This window comes from Chinchilla lanigera, unplaced genomic scaffold (genome assembly GCF_000276665.1).
Source record: "Chinchilla lanigera isolate Chin_1 unplaced genomic scaffold, ChiLan1.0 scaffold00038, whole genome shotgun sequence".
NCBI lineage: Eukaryota > Metazoa > Chordata > Mammalia > Rodentia > Chinchillidae > Chinchilla > Chinchilla lanigera.
Window position 1 is genome coordinate 401,343 of NW_004955439.1, and position 22,069 is coordinate 423,411.

General features: G+C 43.0%; 1 protein-coding gene across 4 annotated transcripts in view; it reads left to right on the plus strand.

The window, feature by feature from the left end:
• Nucleotides 1–2,869: 2,869 nt before the first annotated feature.
• Nucleotides 2,870–22,069, plus strand: part of Map7 (microtubule-associated protein 7) — a 144,521-nt gene continuing 125,321 nt past the window's right edge. Inside the window, exon 1 of one of the 4 annotated variants that reach the window (XM_005390468.2) lies at nt 2,870–3,235. In XM_005390468.2, coding sequence (XP_005390525.1) covers nt 3,103–3,235 — 133 coding nt within the window. In that variant the 5' untranslated portion in view covers nt 2,870–3,102. The remainder of the gene's footprint in view (nt 3,236–22,069) is intronic. The other 3 variants (XM_005390465.2, XM_005390469.2, XM_005390466.2) reach the window with 3 other exon arrangements.

A 22,069-nucleotide genomic window follows, 5' to 3' on the forward strand; every position in this document is an offset into this window, starting at 1 on the left:
GTTAGTCTTAAAAATAAGCAGCAGCCATGTTGGTGATTGTCACACTTTAATACAAATCAGATTTCTTAAGACTCTTCAGACTACAATGCCGAGAATCTCATCTTTGTCATTAGAAGATAACTCTACTAAAGTAACGGAAAAGGAAAACTGTTAATCGGCTGGGTGTCGTGGAGGTGGACTCAGTTCTAGTCTTTGGTGAGGTCCTCTGTCTGTGACCTGCTTCCCTTGGAACCGGGTGCCTTGCCTGTAGCACAGAGAGCTCTTGGTGAAATTAATAGTCTCATCCGTGTCCCTCTCATGAAACCTTTGAGGCTGTTGAGACCCGCCTCAAAAGTAAGGGAATGCACAGCTGACACACACAGGTCATTTGAATCTCAGCTTCTCACTTTGCTTTGTAGCAGCCACTATTAGGAAAATTTTTCATTTTCCTGTAAGGATACCTCATAAAATGTTGCCATCTCATTTTTTTTGTTTGGAAGGTAGGGAAAGGCTTCCCCTTTTCTTTAGCTTTTCCTCTTCACGTAGTATTTCTGTTAAACTTAGTGTAGGAGATCTCCGCTGCTGGCTGATGTTTAAAAGCTGTTATTTGGGTGCAGAACATTTCTAGGTGAGATTTCTCATTTGCTCAAGACAGTGATTTTCATTTTCTCTACGGAAGATAGTTTCAATCATGCTTATTTGGTGTGTGATTTTTGTTTTGTTTTTATTTTGCTTTCTATCCTTCCTTTTTTAAAAAAAAATTGCCATTTAGGCACTAACTTGATTCTCTGCAAGTACAGGAAAGAAACTAGATTTGAAAATACTTTGATTTCACAAATATGCATATATATATATTTATGACATTGACATATGTTTCTCTTGCATTTATTGATCATCTTACTATGGAAAAGTAATCTCTAATTCAGAAAAATTATTAAATCGAAAATTATGGAAATGAGTCATACCTAGAGTTTACTTTATAAACAAAATCTTGAGTATTTAAGGTTTACATCCTTCACAGGGATATAAGACTATGAAATGTATAGGCCACACATTTGTACTATGGAGCAGCAGGGGACCAGGAGGACGATTTTTAATCTAAATTTTAATTATACGCCAAATAACAGCAGACATGAGCCGGGAGTTTCACTCTATGGGCCGCAGGTACCTTCCGTGTAAAGTGGTGCCGGTGCTGCTGCTTCTGCTTTCACAGGCCCGTTCAGCTCTCAGACCCATTATATTTTATTTCAAAGATCTACTGCACAGATAAACCCAATTCTAAATAATTCTCTATCTGAAATTTCCTGTATTTCTTTAAGCCACGGATATAAACATACATGAATTTTATTGATTCCCCCAGCCCTTGGCAGAAAAGATTTCTGAAAATTTAGATTTTTTTTCTCCCCAGCTTGGATTTGCCAACTATTTAATACATTCGCTGCCCTGGGCTGGGCAACACGAATAGGTAAAAACATAGAAGTATTTCTTGATGCAGTTAGTAGCTGGAAACGCCTTGAAAATAATGACAAAGTAAAAAATGGACACAAGTGTATTACGGAATACAGTAACACATGCATTTATTAAGCACTTCTTACGGCTAGCACAGAACTCATTTAACCCTCACTCCTAACCCCGTAAGATAAATGATGTCATCACGCCAATCGTACAGAGAAAACTGAGGCACTGAGATGGGTGAGATGAATTATCCCAAGGTACTGTTCCATGCAAGCGGTTAGAGGAGATATTTTAGAGTTCCAGGGGTCCCCCTGCGATAAGTAAGTTTAACTTTTGAGAAAAAGTAGGACAGTAGTCTGAGGGGAAGGGAATTGCATGTGACTTTCTAGGCAGATAGGATTTCGATTAAAAAGCAAAAACAGTTTTCCCCCTTGGCAACTGGCATTTCAAAAATGGTGTTCAGGGGCTGGGGATTTAGCTCAGTGGCACAGCGCCTGCCCAGCAAGCACAAGGTCGTGAGTTTGATCCCGGGTACCGGAAAAAAAAAAAAAATGGTGTTTATTGTAAATTCATGATTGCATGCTTTGGAGGGAAGAGCCCCAAATAAGGACTGCAGTTGGGTTAAGTGTGGAGAATTGCACCTGGAGATGCCTGCCAGTCGGACTGGGGGAGCGTGCTGCGTGTCCTCGAGGCAGCTATCCCCCCTCAGCTCACAGAGGAAATGTTCCCCCTCTGCTTTGTGGCGTGGAGCCCGGCACTCTCGTGGGCATAGTCCCAGGCCTCCCTCTGCCTGTCTTCATGGAGGGTCTTGGGGACGTGACACTGGTGGTCCTTGTGACAGGCGCGGCCAAACCTGTGCGTATGTACGCTCTAGCGTGGTAAGTCAAGAAGTGCCAGGCGTGGGAGTACCAGCCTGGCCGTCATCTGTGCAGGGACTTGCAAACATTGTTAGGATTGACCTGCCCAGAAAGGAAAAGAAAGCCTTCCTGCCCCGGGCCCCTGTCCTTCCTGAAGAGCCCGCTGCTGCTTGTGCAAGCAGAGCTCCGTTTTTCCTCCCATCCTGCCCCTCAGCTGCTGCGAGGGAGCGAGCTGCCCAGAGGCCTCCCACTGTAACCCTCTGCTGGTGAGTTCCTGGGAGGCAGTAGCCCACTGGCTGCGGGAGATGGAGCAGCTCCCAGCCCTCCTTGATTAGGGTATGTCAGGGTTGTCAGGGCAACTGTTCACGGGGGCAGCGTGTCGTCTTTTCCCTTCTCTGCTGTGCGCCGGAATATTTTACTGTGCAGAGGAGGAAGAAGATTGGGAAAAGTGCCGCAGCAGCAAGGAGAAGCTGGGATCTGATTGCACAGGTTGGGCAGTGGAGGGAGGCATCTGGACCCGCATGGCTGTAATAACAGGGCTCTGCGGGAAGGGGTGTATGCGTGCGTGTGTGCAAGTGTGAGTGGATGTCCTTAACAGTGCATGTGGCTGGGGGCGGCTGCTCGGTGAGGGGGAACTGCAGGGCCTCGGTTGCCAAGTGGCTGGTAGTATCTGTCAGCTGTTTGCACACTGTTTACCCATAGGGGATCTATTACAAGTGCTCAAATGAACCGGCAGCTTCCTGGGAGCTGCAATTACATAAGCATATATTTTTAATATAATAATAATTAAAAAACAAGTAGCAGCAGCGGTATGCCTGGATCAGCTACAGCTATCCGACAAGAGAGACTGAAGAAGACCAATGCAAGGCCAATTCCTCTTGGTTTATTCACCATTAATGAGGAAGATGAACAGCCAAAGAATGGAAATTCCAGAAGACCGAAAGGTATGCATTAGCTCTACTCTTTGGTCAGAGTCGGACCCATCCCTGTTTCCCACTGTGTTTATATCAACATGTTACAAACTACTTATGGTGCCTGCTCTGGGAAGCGCTGGTGACCTAACAGCTTGCTGGTGGTGTTTACACACCCCGGAGAGCTGTGTATGCACAAAACGGGAATCACTTTTGCAGGTTTTGTAACCTCCAGGTCAGCTACCTTTGACCTTAGCTGCTTTTGTGGCCTGGAGATCTTTAATTTTCACGTGCTCACTTAAAACAGTGGCTGTGGTTCTGTCCTCATGACGAGGAAATTTGAGTTATCAGGGTTTACATGAACACCTCCACACCTTGCTTAGGTGCATCGGGCAATTTCTGTTTACTTTAGTGAAGTGGGTTTTTCCTTAAAAGGGTTGGTTAGACAGAGTGATTTTAAGACTGCAGCTTTTTCAGGGGCATTGCTTGAGGGTTTTGCTGGCTTTTCTATACCAAAATGCCGAGAGTGAAGGAGAGGAAGCCAAACCTTCAGGAGGACTGCACAGCTGGGGAACCAGGAGCAGACAGCAAGGTTTCGCGACTTCTGATAATAACTCTGCCACTGGACAGGCACTTCGATAGCAGTGGAAATGCGCTGGGCACAGAAAATAGAGGTCTGAGCTGTGTGTTGTTTTCTGCAGAAGAACTGTAGCAGCAGCTGGCTGAGCTTCTCGCATCCTGTGTACAGCATCGGCTGTAGCATTGTCTCATAGCCGCTCTCCCAGGGCTGTAATCATCAGGCAGAGATGCAGCCTCATGCATTTTTGAAGAAGGGTTCTGCGGCTTACATTTTAAGTTTTCTGGTGTTCTAGTACTGGCACCTCACTTTGCAAAAATGTGTATGGTCTTCTTAAGCAGATGGATTATCAATTTTGTTTTTATGTACTGATTAAATTTTAGCGTGCATTCAGATGATTCTGTCACTGAAATATCAAATTTTCTTTAGTGTGGTACAAGACAGCGAGCGTGGTAAAGGAGCAATAAATGCTTTAGCAAGGACAGAATGAGAATTTAAATAGAATCCAGTGTTCTTAGATTGTTGGTTTTCTTTTTCCTGTTCTTCAGTGAATCATAGTTTGCTTTTATTGAATATAATTGTAACTGCACTTTAAATCCAGAAGTATATTTTTACTTACTCTTTCAAAGACTGTGTACAAGGACACGCTAGTAAATAGCATCTGACTGCTATAGTTGATTTTTGTGTGCTATCAAGCGTGACTTCTGCCTGAGGACCAAACCATCCAAATCCAGGGATGCTACGATGGAAGGTGACTTATGTGCTGCTTTTATTTGCCTGTAAATTAAATAACTGAACTGGGGTGTGCCGCTCTTAATGAGAAGTCGGTGCTTTAAGTTGTCAGCAGCAAATCACTCGCCCTGTGAGAAGTTGGTAACTTTTAAAATTTATGCAGACTTGTTGAATTGTTCCCACGGGGTATTTTTGGTAACATTCTTGATTTGAGGCTCTTTCCTTGGGTGTCCTGGAACTGTAATTTCAGATAGCCATTCATTTTATTCTTAGTAATTTTCTCGAAGCCCTTTTCTCATGTCTTGTGGGGATTTGTTGTTGTCCCAGTTGCCTTTTAATATTTTATTTAAGAGTGAGGGGAAGAGGGATCTAAAAATCTGTTCTGTTTTGGCAGTTTACGTAGCTAAGACTCGTAAATCAAGGAGTTTCAGCTCCTGTACCGTATTTTCCTTGCTATTCCCGCCCACACCAAAAACAAAACAAAAACAAAAAAGCAACAGAAAAGATGGAAGGGAGGGGGATTCTTGCTAATAAAGATGTCCAGACTTTCTTCACATCCCTGCATGTCTCTAATTTATGATACATTTGCCAAAATAGGCAGACAGACAACCCCGGGTATCTCTGTGCTTGATAAATAAAACTCCTTTGGCTTTGGTTTTGCATTTCTCACCCAGCCTATCGGGCAGTAGGAGCATTCAGTCTAGTGTACCTCTGTTTAGTAGAAAAATGACAGGGCCGTTCTGTGTCTCCTTTGTCCGGTGCGCCAGCCATTCGCCACGTGTGCCAACAGAGCACTTGAAATGCGACTGTTACAACTGATAAGGTGATGTTTTGTTTTCAGTTACCTTACTTGACAGCACAGTTCTAGTCTGTAGAGCTGTGACCTTCTGAATTTGTGTCCTCTCTGCTCTGTCCGTTCTTATTGCTTCCCGATGCCAGGCATGGTGGGGTCTGTCAGTGACTGTGGTTTTGAAGGGCACTGTGAAGCAGACGGCCTCTTCTCAGCAACTCGGATTTATAGGTCATTTTGTTTTTTCTTTTCCACTTAAGTCTTAATGCACTCTTCTGAATATTGTTCTGCGCCTGTCACTGGTTGCCTGTATCATCTTCTGCAATTTTTAATGGGCTCTTGTTTACTAAATTGTTATTTCCAAAGCATCCTAGCAAGACGGCATGTAGCTTATCTTTTATATATGACTATTAAGATAAACTTTGTTTTCTTTTCTGCCTATTTCATGACGCAGTCACCAACCATGTCTAACCCAGGTGTCACAACCTGGTTTGCGTGCTTACTATCTTTTTTAATCTTCTTCTTCTTTCCATCATCACTAGTAATAGAGAAGCTTGGTATCTAAACTCAGTAAGCTGAGTGTTTCTGTCCTTTTGGGGGTTTTTTTGTTGTTTTTTTTTTTTGTTTTTTTTTTTTTTGAGACAGGGTCTCGCTCTGCAGTTCAGGCTGGCTTTGAGCTTACTTTGTAGCCCAGGCTGATCTCGAACGTGCAAAGATCCTCCTGCCTCAGCCTCCTGAGTGCTGGGATTACAGGCATGCGCCACCATGCCCGGCTAAGCTGAGTGTTTCTGTCAAGGATTACTCTAGCTTAATGATGCGTACCATTTTTGCAGGTACCCGTTCCAGAGGCCTAACCATTATCATCACTCAGGAATGGGACCTAGTGGTTCCCATCTGGACTTGCAAGTTGGCTTCCTGGTGCGGTGAGACGGGTATATGAGAGTAGACTAGATTAACTCTTGAAAGAATGACTATTCACCTGTGTAATCAATTAGAATGTAAATGTTTTATGTCCCTTACTGTTATTCATATGTGACATTTCAGTAATAATTGGGAGTGAGCCTGGTTTAGGCAATTGCTGCTCTTAAGCCCTGCAATGCCAAGCTCAGGGCTGCGTGGGCAAGATTGTTTAGGCACTGCAGTAACCAAGTGCCCTTGGATAAGTTTCAAGGCAAACCTGCCTAAAGCATTTTGCTGAGGCCAGTGTGATTATTGAGACATTTTTCTCCCTAAAACAGCATTGATTAGATGCTCACTCGGTGGCAGAGGACTGTGTCGCGGTGTGTTAGAAGTGCTGTGATGCAAAGACAGTTGACATGGTTTTTCCTCTCAGATGTGTTAACTGTCTAGTGGGGGATGACAGCGTGTACAGATCATGCAAGAGCGTAAATTGGGATGAGGGGAAGGGGAAAGAGAGGGTGAGAATGGCACAAATGTTGAATGTATGCCAACTAGGAAGCTGTTAAGCTCCAGTTTTCAAACTGGAACAGGAGGATTAAAGAATACAGGCTTCATCAGGCTGAGGTTGGAAGCTCACAGGGGACTCAGAGTAGGAACAGAGGAGGCTGGGTGGAGAAGCTGGTACCTGGCTGCATCACCTGCCTCTAGGAACTCCTCAGTAGCATTGCTTCACCGGGAGCAGAAGTCTCAACTGGGAGCCCATGGGTCTTACTTGGTGTGTAGGTGTATTTACTCGTCCCTTGGAGAGTTTTTGTTTTGTTTTGTTTCTGTTATTAGGAACAGAGAGTGATCTTGCAATAATCTGGATTTCAGCTTCTCTTGAGAAGTGGGAAAGCCTGCGCATACCTGACCCATGATCTTCATGCAGCTGCCACTGCAGAGCGTGCACGCATATTCCGGTACCCTCTGCTAGCGTGTGCAGTGCCTGGCCTGCATCATTTGTCTGTGTTACGGGGCTCATTTGAGTCTGTAACACCTGACCCCAAGAACGGGTCTGAGTTCTAGCATGGCTATAGACTACTCATCATCTGCCTCTCTGTCTTCTTTCCTGCTACCCAGATCTCTGCGGTGGCAGCACCAGAATGCGTGCATCTTGCTGCTCTCTCGTGCTCTTGCCTGCTTCTGTGTCCTTCTCGTGGTCTTCCATCCTTTCCTCTTCCTGTGGACAGCTCTTACTATGGGTTAGCATCGGAATGTTGTCCTTTCTTGCAGAAGTCCCTGAGGTTTCGCCTCTAGGAGGTGGCCCTCTCGCACGGCCTCTCCTCCTGGCAGAGAAGGCAGCCCCGTCACTTTTGTCCCGATGCTGATCTCTGTGTATGGAGTTTGTGCACCTGCTGGCTCTTCTGTAGATGGTCCAGGACTCTTCCTCTTCATATGCTGTACAGAATAGAGCTTATAGTACTAGTGAAGGAACTTAAACTTAACCTGTAAACGAGCTTTCCTAGCTTGGGGATAATGGCCCACACCTTAATCCCAGCTGCTCAGGAGACTGAAGCAGGAAGATTGCAAGATTGAGGCTGGGCTGGGTAGCTCAGTGAGACTCTTCTCAAAAAAAAAAAAAAAAAAACAAAAAAAAAAAAAAAAAAAGTGTCACGACCTCTGAAGATCTTTGTAACATAGAAATTTCAAAGAAATAGTGATAGTGTTAGTATTGTCCTTCCAAGGTAATTACTTTGAAAGAGACAATACTGTCTCTGATACGTTAATCATACCACTTTCTACCAGACTGCATTTAGCTAATAATAGATCAAGGGTTTTACTCTGTTTTGTTGTTTCCTGTCATGCTGTTGATCATTTACTTTGGTGGAAAAATGAAGGTGTATATTTACAAGGCAGTGGTAACTGACTACTTTGTTAATACCAAGGTTAATAATGCTTTCTGACTCTTTTGTTAGCTAGACCCAGATTAAATTGTAATAGAACACCATTTCTGCTTGAAATCAGGCACAGTTATACTGGGGAACTATGCTTCCCTCCCACCCCTTGTCGTTAAGTGTGTATTTATGGAGCCTGCAGTGACCATTTTTCTTTTGGCTTATCTGCCATAAAGGTAGAATTTCTGCCAGTTAAGGTTTCCAAATGAAATATAATCTGCATTTACTGGGTGCTGTCCTGTCGGACAGGCGATGCTCTAGCAACTGTAATGTCTGCTTTGTAAGTTGTGAGTCTTTGTTCCCGAAGAGGAGGTCTTATGACAACAAGTGTGAATGCCACTCTGGACGCATTCTCACACGTCTCTCTGCGTCTTTCCTCTTTTGTTCTGTGGGACTTGTACCATCGTCTGTTCCCAGTGTCCCTCCGTGTGCCATTCACCACTAGGAAAAATATTTTAACAGTAAGACTTCACAGCTAAATGAGGCAAAAGTACATTTTAGAAAAACAATAATATCAAAGCTTCCTACCATAAGAGGAAATCTCACCGTCAAAGACCCTAAAGGTAATATTTTATTCAAAATATTTGTATAGGGCTGGAGATATAGCTCAGTGGCATAAGTGCCTGCCTGGCACACGGTCCGGAGTTCGATTCCCAGTACCTCCCCCCCAAAAAAATTGTATAAAAAAAGAAGAGGGAATGTCGGGAACGAGGATCCCAACTTTCTTTTCTCTTTTTTTTTTTTCTAGTGCTGGGGATTGAACACAGGGAGTGCTGAGCTACACCCCAACCCTTTTTTTTTTTTCTTTAAGACAAAGTCTCGGGGCTGGGGATTTAGCTCAGCGGCAAAAGCGCCTGCCTGGCAAGCGCAAGGTCGTGAGTTCGGTTCCTGGTACCAGAGAAAAAGCCAAGACAAAGTCTCATTAAGTTGCCCCACTGGCTTCAAACTTGCAATCCTCCTGCCTCAGCTTTCTGAGTAAGTGGAACTCCTACAGGCATGCACTACTCTGCTCAGTTCTGAGGCAGGCCAGATGCTGCACACCCTAGCAGAGGGTCCTGGAGCACGTGTGCGCGCTCTGCAGTGGCAGCTGCTGACCACTGCTGTGAAGAACATGGGCCAGGTGTGGGCAGGTTTTCCCACTTTTGAAGAGAAGCTGAAATCCAGATTACTGCAAGACAGTTCTCTGTTCCTAGTAACAGAAAGAAAACAAACAGAACTGAGCATAGCTGTGCACCCAAATATTTGTTGAGGAAATGAATACGTTGTCTCCCAGGCATTCTGTGTTATAAAAGCAGAAATTACCATGCATATTACTGTATAAATGAGGAAAATAGTTTAGCTTATACCTTACCAAAATTTGTATACAAGGAGATACTATAAAAGATGGAATTTGTTCACTATGTAAAACTAAAAGGCTTAAAAAATGTGTGCCTGTTTCAAAAACCAGGAGTGATGGGGCCAAAAGAGCTGACTGTTCCACTCATAGAAACAAAACATAACCAAATAGTGGCTTAGAACAGTGGCGGCGAACCTATGGCACCCATTTTGCAGCTGCTGTTTGTTGGCACTGGAAGCACTGAAAGGTTTGCCATCGCTGGCTTAGAACCTCCTACTTAGTAACTCACAGATATTTAAGTTAGAGTATGAGTTGAATTGAGTATCTACTAATATCACTGTATCTCAAGGAGCAACTTTAATTTGTTGTAACCAAAAATTTTCTAGGTGACCTTTACCTTAACTATGTTTTTTTCATGTAACAGAGACTAATATCTTAAAAGCAACAACAGCAATATTATTCAGGTAGTCAGTCTTAAGTTTCAAATCTGGACATTTAGGAAGAGCCCAGTGTATGTTGGACCCTCTGTGTGTCAAAAAGTTTGTGTTCTAAGTCAAGTACTATGGAGCATGCCTGTAATTCCAGCTACTTGGGAGGCTGAGACAGGGAGATTGCAAATTCAAGCCTAGACTGGCGAATGTAGCATGACCTTGTCTCATAAAGGCCTTGGAATGTAGCTCAGTGGAAAGCAGTGAGTTTAATCCCGAGTACTTCAAAGGTAGATAGATTGTCTGACATTTATTTTCTAGATTTACCAAATTCAGAAGGCAAGTCTTAACTCCATTACACTTGGCCTCAGAGGCAGAGAGGGCCACAGTGTGTCACAGATGAGCATACAACATCATGTTCGAAATATTTACCAAAGCACCATTCCGTATTTGTGCTGTCTACAAAATTTAAGTACTGTTTTTTAGACTCGCTACTCAGCAGTAATTTGTTAGAGAGAGCAGATTCTTTCTAAACCGCACACAATTTACACTCTTGGTTCCAATGTAGAGTAGTGTAGACCAAGAAAAATTATTTTCATAGTGTCTGTGTTGACTGTATTTGATTTGGGAGAGTGGATTCATCCTAACTATACTGTGCAGGTCTAATACAATAGTCGCAAGGTATTAAACCTGAAATCATTACTAGGAACAATAGAATGGAGGCTAGTTCCACCTTTGCACTTGTAATAGGATTAATTTCAAGGCCAGAAAAACCTTAAGCGACAACTTGATTTGAAGAGGAGTAGAACCTCTCAGCCCCTTTAAAAACCTCGCTGAATAATGTAGCATAAAATTTTAAGTAAAAAATGCATCTTCAAAAGAAGTTTTCCCCTTTAAAGAGCTGCTTCTGATCCCGTGAATAGAGCTATAGAATTTCAAGACAGGACTGGACCCAACTGACAGGAATATATACAACTGCCTCTTCAGGGATATATCGGTTCTATGGTTGGAAAACAGAAAATGAGGAAAAGTGTAACTAGATTGAATAGTAGTGAGTGGCCGCAGTCACTACCGTTAACTACAGTTACCACAAATTCAGGCTAGGAATTTGAGAAAGCCTGTGTGATATGATAACCTGGGTTTATTTAACCTTTCCAAGCTCGCTTTCCATCTGTAAAGGGAAATTGATAAAACCGTGCACATAGGTGGTGGTGAAGACTAGAGAGAATATACAAACACTGGCACTCCTGAAATGGTAGTTGTAATCATGGTAATTTGTATCCTGATGTGTGTTTTCTCTTAACTTCTGCCGAGAGAATGGCCTGGCAGTAGGACCATCAGCGGGTCTATTCTAGCATTTCTATCAGTCTTTCTATCATAGACATGCTGCCCTAGTCTAACTGGCTGCTTTTGCCTTAATTTGTTGTGAATCAAAATTTCTGTGATGACCAAGGGCTGCTGGTTTTGTCACATCTTTTTAGTCCCTTTCTTACAATGGGTGTGTGCGGCTGGATCCTTGTTCTATGTTTATTCACGTGGCTCAGAATTACTGGATGTCAGGTAGGTATTCATGAAATACCCTGCAACCTTGTTGTGTTTTGTGAAGGAAATAAATCACCATTATGGGAGATAACTTCACTTGTTGCTTCAAACACCATTAAGGGAATATCCCTTTTATTCCTTGGGATAAATGGAAAACTTCTGGTCTCCTTAATCTGGGAACAAGAGCAATGGTCCTCTGCCATCTTGGAAGCCAGTTCAAAATGATTTCCCTTAAAATTTGTAGATTTCCCACCCACTCTTCTGATATGATGTGCGTATGTAAATTGCTTGATGGAAATATCTTAAGCTTGTGGGGAGGTTTCTGCCAGTGAGTGCAGTTGGGATGCTTGTTCTCAGCATGCTTAGTGTCTGTCTTTTATTTCAAACACCTTACCTCTGTGCTAGTTGTGTTTCTTTCACAGTCAGCAGAAAGTGCTGAGCCATGATGCTGGCACAAGCACCAACTTTAATGCTGCTGTTAGCAAGCATTCTGCCTCGCTTTAAGGTGGAGAGGTTCCCTGCCACCCAGTGTGGACCCTGCTCGTCTCCTCCTTCCCCTTGCCATCCTTCCTCAGCGTCTGGTTTTCCTTCAGCCTAAACATCATTTCCTTCAAAATGACCCCAAGCCAGTTCCCAGGTCCGAGGTCCTGTTGGGATTTCACATTTGTCCTCTCTTGCTCCAACCAAATTGTAAATAAAGTGCTTTCTTGCTGAGTGGTTGTTGAATGTCTCTGTCCTCAGCTATACCAAGGTTTTAGAAAGCCGTCAGTGTGTCTGTTAAATTCACACCACACCCAATCCAGAAGCTAGAGTATAGGTGGGGTTACCTAAATATTGCTGCATGAACTTCGATAAGAAGTTGACAGGAATACACTCAATAGTTTTTTAGGTTTATAACTGATAGTCCTAGGAACTTTACCTTCAGTTTTCCAGTTGAAACATTCTCTTTTTCCACTGAGCCATCGTGTAGAACTTGAGGGAAGTGTTTTCTGGGCGCCTGTTGCAGACCTCCTGGACCCTAGGTGGTAATCAGATGCAGAAGCACAAGCCCAGCTTCTTCTCAGCATGACATAAGAGGCAACACACTGGCCCTGCTGGCCGGTGAGGATGAGGGAGCACAGCCTGCGAGACTCTCTGACCAGGCTTTTGACTATTCCAGGGTCCAGGACTTCGTTCTGAATCTGCCAAAGGCCTGGAGATACTGGCTCGATTACTACCATGTCTGGAGATACGACAGACTTTCGTATTAAAGACCTTTGCCCACTGACCCTTACGTGGCGATGACTTGTTTTCTCCCAAGACGCTATGGCCTGGAGAGTGTGCAGTGACCTAAATCAAGTGCTAGTGCTCGACCATTCCAGAAACGCCCTCTACCCTCATCTTTCCTGAACTGCCAGAGCTCCCTGTGAAACTTGCACTTTGAATTTGTGATATGTACTCCCTATGACCATGTTTGAAATATTATTAATATTTACATTCCTTTTGGACAGTTGAAATTCGCTATCATGATTGGGAAGCATAAGTTGTAAACCAGGGGAAATGCATAAGAAAAGAAATCCTCAGTGCTTTTAACTCTCTCTGAGCTCTTCCACTAGTAATGTCTCTCCCACTCCCATGTGTCTCCCTGTGGATTAGGAAACACTTTAAAAAGACTTAGAGCTGCTGCTAATTTAGCCAGATCCAAAGCATACCTAGTCACGTTCCCTCAGATCTCCCACCCATTCCAGTGCATCTCATTAAGCCACCTTCAGTAATTCCCTTTTTTACTTCGCTTTTATGAGCCATCTCTGCATCAGCCTTCTTTGTGTGTGTATGAGGCCCAGAAAAACAGGTTCTTTGTGGTAGACCTTTCAGTCCACAGTGTAAAGATGCAAAGTGGCAACTGAGACAGCAGGATTCAAAAAAATCTCACCGCTCTCTTTGTACCCTGGGCTTGCTTGGGGAATCGTGTTGTCTTTTTATGAGACTGTTGCCTCTACTTCTTCTCTGACATGAGAGTAACAAATCTTTTTCCTAATGTATACATGATGTTGTGCCTCCTCTTACAGCTTCCTCTTCCCAGCTAGTAGTTTAAAGCATAATACCATGGCATTACCATTAGCATGAATTACGAATGGAACCCAGACTGGCCAGTTTCCTAAACACTGCAGTCGTCCACCAACTTTACACATTGTCCTGCAATCCAGGTAACTTCAAAGTCATCTTCACAGCATGGCTACAGGTTTTAGCAACTTGTACATCTACTTTGAAGCTGCACACGGCCTTCCCTTCAACTCCATTTAGCCCGCCGGCAGTGAAGGTGCGTCTGTGTTGGGACTTGTTTCTATTCCACCCAGCCTGTGTTACTGTCAGCTCAGAAGTTGCCCTGGGCTCCCACAGATCTCAGCTTCTGTGGACAATGACTTGGTGCCTACTTTATGCTAGGCAGGGTGCTAGACGTGTACTTATATATGAGCTCATGCTCCTACCAGCTCGCTGAAGCCTCACCCTTCTGAGCTCCGCATCCTCTGCACACCACCAGCCTTCCCCGTCCCTCTGTGTTCTGAGAGTCACATGCTTTCTTCCTGCTCACCTTTCTTTATCCTGAGCTCAGGAGTAGCCATGTCAGTGATTTACGCAGGCGCAGTGCTGTCTGGGCCATCCTTGTGGGCTCTGAGCTCCCTGTATAGGGAACTGTTCCACTTTTTTCCTCTCTCACCATCAGCTGAACCCTGTCTTCTGCTGACCATTTGTTTTAGTCAAATCCTACCTCAGGGACGCTCACCCTGTCTCGCTCTTATAGGCCTGTATGCTCTCCAGTTTGCTGTGAATATGGAGGAGGTATTAAGTTAGCTTCTGGATTCTAATTTACTCCCTTGAGTAGAGAGAGAAAATAAGTAGAAAAACCTGCTGCCTGTATTTTTAAATTAAAATTCAGTGATAGGAAAGAGAAAATGAAGAACTTCTGTTTTCATTGGGTATGATTTTGAAGGAGAAGGGCAATATTTTGAAAAGACTCTTGGCCGCTGACCTTGGATTTCATGAAATCCTGAGTGTTACAGAACGATTGTGGTTATGTGGCTGGTGACATTTTTTGGTGAAGCATTGTGGATAAAAGCTGGTAGAATGCTCCAGGCACTATCCAGATTTCCTGGGCACTTCTTGTGGGTCACCGTAACCATAGAGACTTGGTGAAGGAGTTAATAGAATTACTGATCTAGATCTTTTTACTTTAGGAGAACAAAGTTACAGAGTGAGACCTAGTTTTTCAGGTGATAAGTTCAGAAAGGAGAGCGTTAGTGCAAGACTGGAGTTTCTTGGCCCTGTCTTCTGATAGTCTGTCATAATCCTGACAGGGCAGGCGCACTACGGCATTCCCAGTAACCTGATTTGGATTTCTTCCAAGTTAGGTACACTTGAATGAAGCTGGGTTACAGGAGATTACTTGGCTGAATACATGGCTACTTCAGTTTTCCTCCAGCATATTGTGTTCCCAAAGTTTACTGTGATGTTCAGTGTGAAAGTTAAAACAAAAAATAAGTAAGGAACCCTTCCTGGGTTGATATTAATGATTCATCAAAAAAACAAACAAACGAACAAAAAAGATCAGACACAAACCAGAACTTTGGGCTGGGGATTTAGCTCAGTGGCACTGCGCCTGCCTGGCAAGCACAAGGTCATGAGTTTGAGTCCTGGTACCGGAAAAAAACAAAACAAAACAAAAGATCAGATATTAATGATTCATCCAGGACAGGTCTGTAAGGCTGAGCATCACTGGGTTTCCTCCCCTGGGGTCCTGAGATTCCTAGTTCATTAGAGTCCGAAGTTGACTGAGGAAGGGCAGATGTCTCTGCCTGAAGCCATGGTGGATGTGCTGTAGGACACTTGGCCAATTAGGGTGGGCATGGTGTTAGTGTCAAAACCAAGGTCGCTTGATCTCTGATAAGTTATCATATGAGAAAATTAATTTCCTTATCCTGATTCCTTGGGACTCCATGATGTGATAGGTGTGTGACAAAGTAGTCACTGATAAAAACGGATGTTTTTAACTGGTAATCAGGGCAAGTTAGGTTGTAATGTTGTAGGACAGTGGAGGCAAGCCTATGGCATATGCGTTATTTTTCTTTATCTTTCTTTTCTTTTCTTTTTTTGGTCTTTTTGAGACAGGGTCTCGCTATGCAGTTTAGACTGGCCTTGAACTCACTTTGTAGCCCAGGCTGGTCTCAAATTGGCAACAGTCCTCCTGCTTCAGCCTCTCCTGAGTGCTGGGATTATAGACATGTGGCACCATACCTGGCCTGTTTTTCTTTTAAGACAAAAGATGTCAATGTACCAATTATTTTTTCCTAACTAAAACCTCAGTATTCAGGTTTAATGCAGTGTTGGCACTTCGTGATAAATAAGTGGGGTTTGGGTTGTAGTTTGGGCGTTCATCTCTAGAAGGTTTTCCGTCACTGTCTACCTGAAATTTAAACTTGGGATATGTGTTAAGTTTAATGATAAATGTTAAGTGTTGAGTTGAGGCTGCTAACATGTGAGCAGTGTGTCATGGTCTTTTGGAGGTGGCACACTGTAGGAATGAAAATTTGGACTTCAGGGCCAGGGCTAGTATGTCACCTCCTAACTATGCTTCTGGCAAGGTGCTGAGTATTTCCACGCCTTGCTTGCTTCACCCAGAAATCATATTGGACAATGCCAATGTCTGTTGCATGGGGTTGTTCAGATTAGATGGATGTCATGCTGCATATGCTTGTAAGTGCACTAATAAGTCAGCCTCTACGTAGCAGTGGATATTATTTGGGATGTTTCTTAGTTCAGCACTGTATCTTAGTAATTTGAAGAAACCAGCATTTTTGAAAAGACTTCTAAATTCTGGGAGACACAATGAAAATGAATGGAAATTTGTATGTGGTCCTTGAGAAAATTTAAGTAATTCTGGCCTTAGAGAGATCCTCCTCCCCACTTTCTGAGATGGTTTATTCCAATTTTCTTTTATCTTTGGGAAGGAAGCTCTTCCAATAAATGGGAGTTTGTTGATTCACCTGCATTAGGCTGAATCAGTTTCATATCTGTGTGAGGCTGCTCCCAGTACTGGGGCTAGGAAGGCAGGCTTCTCCTGCTATTGACCTTCTATTGATTCTAGAAATTTTCCAAGGCTTGTGGACATTAAAATATTCTGAAACCACCACAATTACGGATCCAGTCCCCTAAGAACTCACAGCCATGCTCTTCCCTTCCCCCGCCTATATAGGTAACCCTCAAATGTGGTTTGTGTAAAGTATTATTAACTCTTTCCTCACAGATACCTACTACCATGCATAGTAATGATTACGCACATCCTTAGGTAGACATTAACCAGTTACAACTTGTTTTGATTGCCACGGTAATCTTTTATATATTCAAGGCTCTGAATTTGATGTTCGGGTTTATATACCTATAATGTACATATTGGAAGCAAGGAAGAAAAAAGTTCTGTGGGAAAACATAATTATAACTTACTCTAAGATTTTTCTTTAACATTAAACAATAAAAGAAGAAATTCTTTTATTTCCTCATTGATTTCATGAGCAATAGAAATTTCTCAAGGCTTAAATATACTCTTAAATGTTCTTTACTGATTACTTTGGTTTTATTATATCAGAATGTTTATAAATTTTCTGAGAGGAAAAAACAATAATATTAGCACACAATTCATAGACAGTATTTTAATGATAATTTTTCCCAGAATGGAGGAGATACTGTGGATACATGGAGAATATTTTATGTATGAAGGTATGTATATGTATATATATGTGTATATAATATATATGTATATATATATATTTCTACCGAGGATTGAACCCAGGGCCTTGGGTATGCTAGGCAAGCGCTCCTCTACTGCAGTGTATGAAGCTCCCTGTTTTCCCACAGAGTCACTTAGATCTGATTCGATAAGACACTTCGGTGGGGTTTTTTGGTTTGGTTTGGTTTGTGTTTTTTGTGGTGGTGGGGGTGAGGATCAAACCCAGGGTTTGTGCATGCTAGAAAAGTGCTACAGCACTGAACTACACCCCCAGCCAGATAGATTAGACGGATAGATGGATAGATAGATAGATAGATAGATAGATAGATAGATAGATAGATAGATAATTATTTAAATAATGGAAATAATAGCACTGTTTAGGTGATTTTTTTTCCCCCTTAGAGGAAGGTGGTAGAAACCACTGCGTCAGTAATCAGGTTTTAAACTCCTTGTTTTTGTCAGGGCCTGGAGGCCCTGGGGAAGGGACAGATGGTAGCACCACTGTGCAGACCTGCAGAGAGGGTGGTTTTCATCTCACTGCTGTGCTTGCTTCCTTCAGAACTGAGTTGCAATTCCCATTTCAGAATAGTGCATCTCGTTTATGGACCCAGACGTTTTGGTTTTCCCTTCTTTTTGCTTCTTTTGCTCATGCAGCATCACTACTATTGAGTGAGCAGAAAAGAAGCACAGTACAGAAAGTTAAGTTGGCCTTCTTGATCAGATTGTCCTAAAGTTTCTCTCAGGATGAAGGGTATAAGTGGAAGGGAGGAGGGAAGCAGCCTTTGGAGATTGCTGGGGAAAGCATGAGTTAAAAACATTGCTTAAAATCAGATTAGGTACTGATTTGTCGGTTTCCATTATTCATGGAGTCCTTGGACCTGGTTAGCATCTGCAGAGTATGAACCCTACAAATGCAAGCTATTAACATGAATAATTGAAAGGAAAGGAGTTAGCTATGGTGACTGTGGGTTTTCTTTTATTACTATGGAGCCTATTTCAGTTAACAAGAGGAAGCATAGACTTGTAGACTGCTAGTCTGCCGACCTCAATGATGCTTTCAGCTCTGCCACATGTATATATGATTGTCTTATTTTCCTGGAAAAAGAAAGTTGCTTTGCTGAAGGACGGAGGAATCCATATTCTGTGCTGTCTGTCTTTATCAGTTATAAGAACACAGTCTGTCTGAATTCCAGAGAGGAGAGCTCTACTTAGCATAATCATAGCAAACTAAGAATAATTATTATAATGTAATAATTACTACAATTTAAAATTGCCCTGGTTCTTGCTCTAACCCACTGATTCAGGACCCATTCACTCCTACAGAGTATCACTCTTAAAATTTTGGGCACTTCCTAGGGGTGTCTGATGAGCTTGCAAAGACATCCTGTGCACTGGTGCCCCATCTGTTCCCTGAGGCATCTTCCCCTGAGTGCTCTGCACACACCGCTCCACCACTTACGCTGTGTAGTTGTGTTTCCCAAACGGGGGTCTACGCATGCCATTCCTTGCGTAGGACATTAATGAATGTGCAAACAGAAGAGTGGTTTTAATTCAGATCCCTTTAGGAAAGACATTTCTTTACTGTAGAAGTTGTAGGGGCATTAATATGCAATTATGAGTCACTAAGAGTAGAACTGAGTATCCTTATTTGACCAAGGAATATTTGTATGCAGGAGATATATAATCTGTGTGTGTGTGTATACCACGAAGGGAAATTTTATTGGTTTTATATTTATTTGTAATTATTTCGGAAATTCTTCATTTGAGGCCTGATGGTATTTAAATGAGCTGATTAATTGCAAATGGATAAATTAGGTTTAAACACTGGCTTCTGATAGATGCTTCGACAAGCTCCTGCGTACCTGAATCTCTCTCCTTTAAGTTACAGGTGTTGAGTATTTTGTTCCTGTGATGGAACAGGAATAGGGCTGTTGCTGTGACTGTCCCTATGTGGTTAGAAGCCTTCTAGTTTGTGGGAGGAGTTTGGAAAGCTTTGGAGATTTGGATGAGAGAAACCCTAGAATACTATAAGTAGAGCTTGATGGATGATTCTCTTTGGAGCTCAGAAGGCAGGAATGCAGGTAGGCACTCGGAAGCCATTTCGGCTATGAAGGAATCTGGCTACTGTTCAAACTGACAGCAGACCTTGTTGTCATCCACATGGTGCTAGTTTTGCAGGAATGCAAGAGTTATGGGATTAAGTAGGCTTCCACCCAGATTTCAGAAGCAAACCTGGGAGACCAGGCAGTGTGCTCCTGAGAGAGCAGTCCACAGAGCTGTGAGAGTGAAGCTGAAGTATAATGAAGACCTAGAGTTGGAGATGCCACGAACATCTAATGTCTGCTGAGGAAAGCTGCAGATAGTGACCAGACCTAGCCCAAGAGAGAAGCCGGTGTGGGCTACATCAGACATAAGGTAGAGCTGCCAGAGTCCTTCGGAGCTCACATCTCACCACAGCCTGCCTTGAGTGCTGGATATGGAGCTACAGCATTTAGTGTTTGCCCTGCTAGCTATCAGTCTTGCTTTGGTCTGCTACCTTCTCTCCCCCTCTCTCTCCCTTTAGGAATGGGAATGTTTACCCTGTGCCATTGTATGTTAAAATATATATATATATATATATATATTTCTTTTTTATTTTCTTCTTCTTTCTTTTATTTTATTTTATTTATTTATTTTGTCTTTTTGAGACAGGGTCTGGCTGTACAGTCCAGGCTGGCCTTGAGCTCACTTTGTAGCACAGGCTGGCCTTGAACTCACAATGATCCTCCTGCCTCAGCCTCCTAAGTGCTGGGATTACAGGCATGGGCCACCACGCCCAGTTTCTTTTTTATTTTCACAGGGGCTCACAGCTAAGAGTTTACCCTGAGTCTGAGGAGAGTTTGGACTTGGACTTTTCAACAGTGCTGGAGCTGTTAAGACTTTGGCAACTCAGGCACTGGATGCATTTTGCACAATGAGACAGACATGAGCCTTTTGGAAGCTAGGGGAAGAAAGTTATAGTTTAGATGAAAAATGTGCCTCCAAAGTCTCATGTGTTCAGAAGTGGGCCTTTTGAAGGGTAATTGAGTCATGGGGCACTGTATGCATCAGTGGATTAATCCGAGTGTGCTGGTTTGGGTAGCGTGTGGTTGGAAGAGGCGCCTTCCTGGGGCATGCCTTCGGAGGATGTGTCTTCCTCCCAGCTCCTCTCTTCTTCCTCGGCTTCTTGGCTGCCATGGGTTGAGAGGCTTTCCTCTGCCATGCCTTTCTGCCATGCTGTGGAGCCAACCAGGAGCTGAATCTTCTGAAAACCGTGAGCCAAACTAAAGCTTTCCTCCTTTAAGTTGCAGCTATGGGGATGGAGTACTTTGTTCCAGTGATGGGAAAGTGACCGACATAGTTCACGTACATTTATATATACATTTGTAATTTTTTATAAAAGTTCTTCATTTGAGCACTAAACCATCTTAAAACTATGAGCTGGCCTATTGCACATGAATGAAGTTTTAAAAATGGCTTCTGACATGGGGGAGTTTCTGTGTGGGTTTGTTGTTGTTGTTGTGTTGTTCTGTTTATACCCCCATGCCTTTTCTTTTTTTTTTTTTTCTTTTCTGATAACAGGAATCCAACCCAGGGCTCATGCTTGCTGTGTAGGCACAGCGCTGCTGAGCTACATTCCTAGACTGGTTTCACATAGATTTTTTTGACAAGCTCGGGCATACCTGAATTTCTCTTAAAGTTAAAATAGGACCCCTACTATGTAACAAAGTCTGCAGATCTAACCTGGGTGCTGGTGAAAAGTACATCTCAGTATATTTGGGTTCGTGCTGTGGAACATGGAGGCAGATGCTGGCTCAGTGAATGGGAGGTTCTGGTCTTTGAAGCCGTTGCTACCTCTGTTCCTTTGAATTCATAGGAGGAGTTTTTCCTTATTCTGCAGCCTCATAGCCAGACTGTGTTAGAGGAGAAAGAAGGCAGAACTTGTGATGGGAACTCAGCTGTCTCTACCAGGCCCCTACATGAGAGCTGCATGTGAGCAACTTAGGGTGGATCTGCTGTTTTCTCTGTTCTGAGAGGGTGAGCGCAAGGAAAGTTAAGCCATGCTATGGTTTGATCTTCCTGTAACATGCAAATTTGACACATACATGTGTGTAAATAATAAAAGACATTTGGATGCAGAAGGTGGATAGATAACTGGAATGAAACAAATAATAAAAAAAGATTAGACACAGGAATAGAAAGGAAGATCAGAAAGTTTTTCCGCTTCCAGTGTTATTCTATCTGGTTAGCAGAAGTGCAAATCACCAACATGAATGGAGCATTTTCCTTGTTGAGAGTCCCGAAGGGCCCTTTTCCATATGTTCTCACTTAATTCTCACAGCATCCACTGAAGGAGATGTTTAGTCCCATTTTACACAGTAGGATGCTGAAACTCCAGGGTGCAGTAAGCACTCAAAAATAGTACAGTGTAGAGTTAGGGGCCAGGATTCGGACCCCTCTGCTGCTTGTGCTCACTGCACTACAACTAGTAGTGGAAGGGAAGTGAGCTGTTCTAATCAAGCCATCGTCATTTGCAGTAAGGCACCTGGGAATTGCAGGTTCGATTGCCTGAAGCCTCATAGTGCTGGGCTGCTTGTGGCACTGTTAGTGTGAATTAGAGTAAATACAGCGTCAGACATGGTGAGCTGTTTCAACATAAAGAATAAGGGGAGATGCTTGATATTTTGGTTCCACTGTGGAAAGTTACTATTTCTTTTTCTTTTCTCAGTATAAAAGCAGCACATGGTTGTTTTTAGAAAGTTGGTAGAATGCAAAATATACCTTGAAATAAGATTAACCATACTAATCTGAGAAAACCACTGATGACATTTTGTTTTTGTTTTTTGGT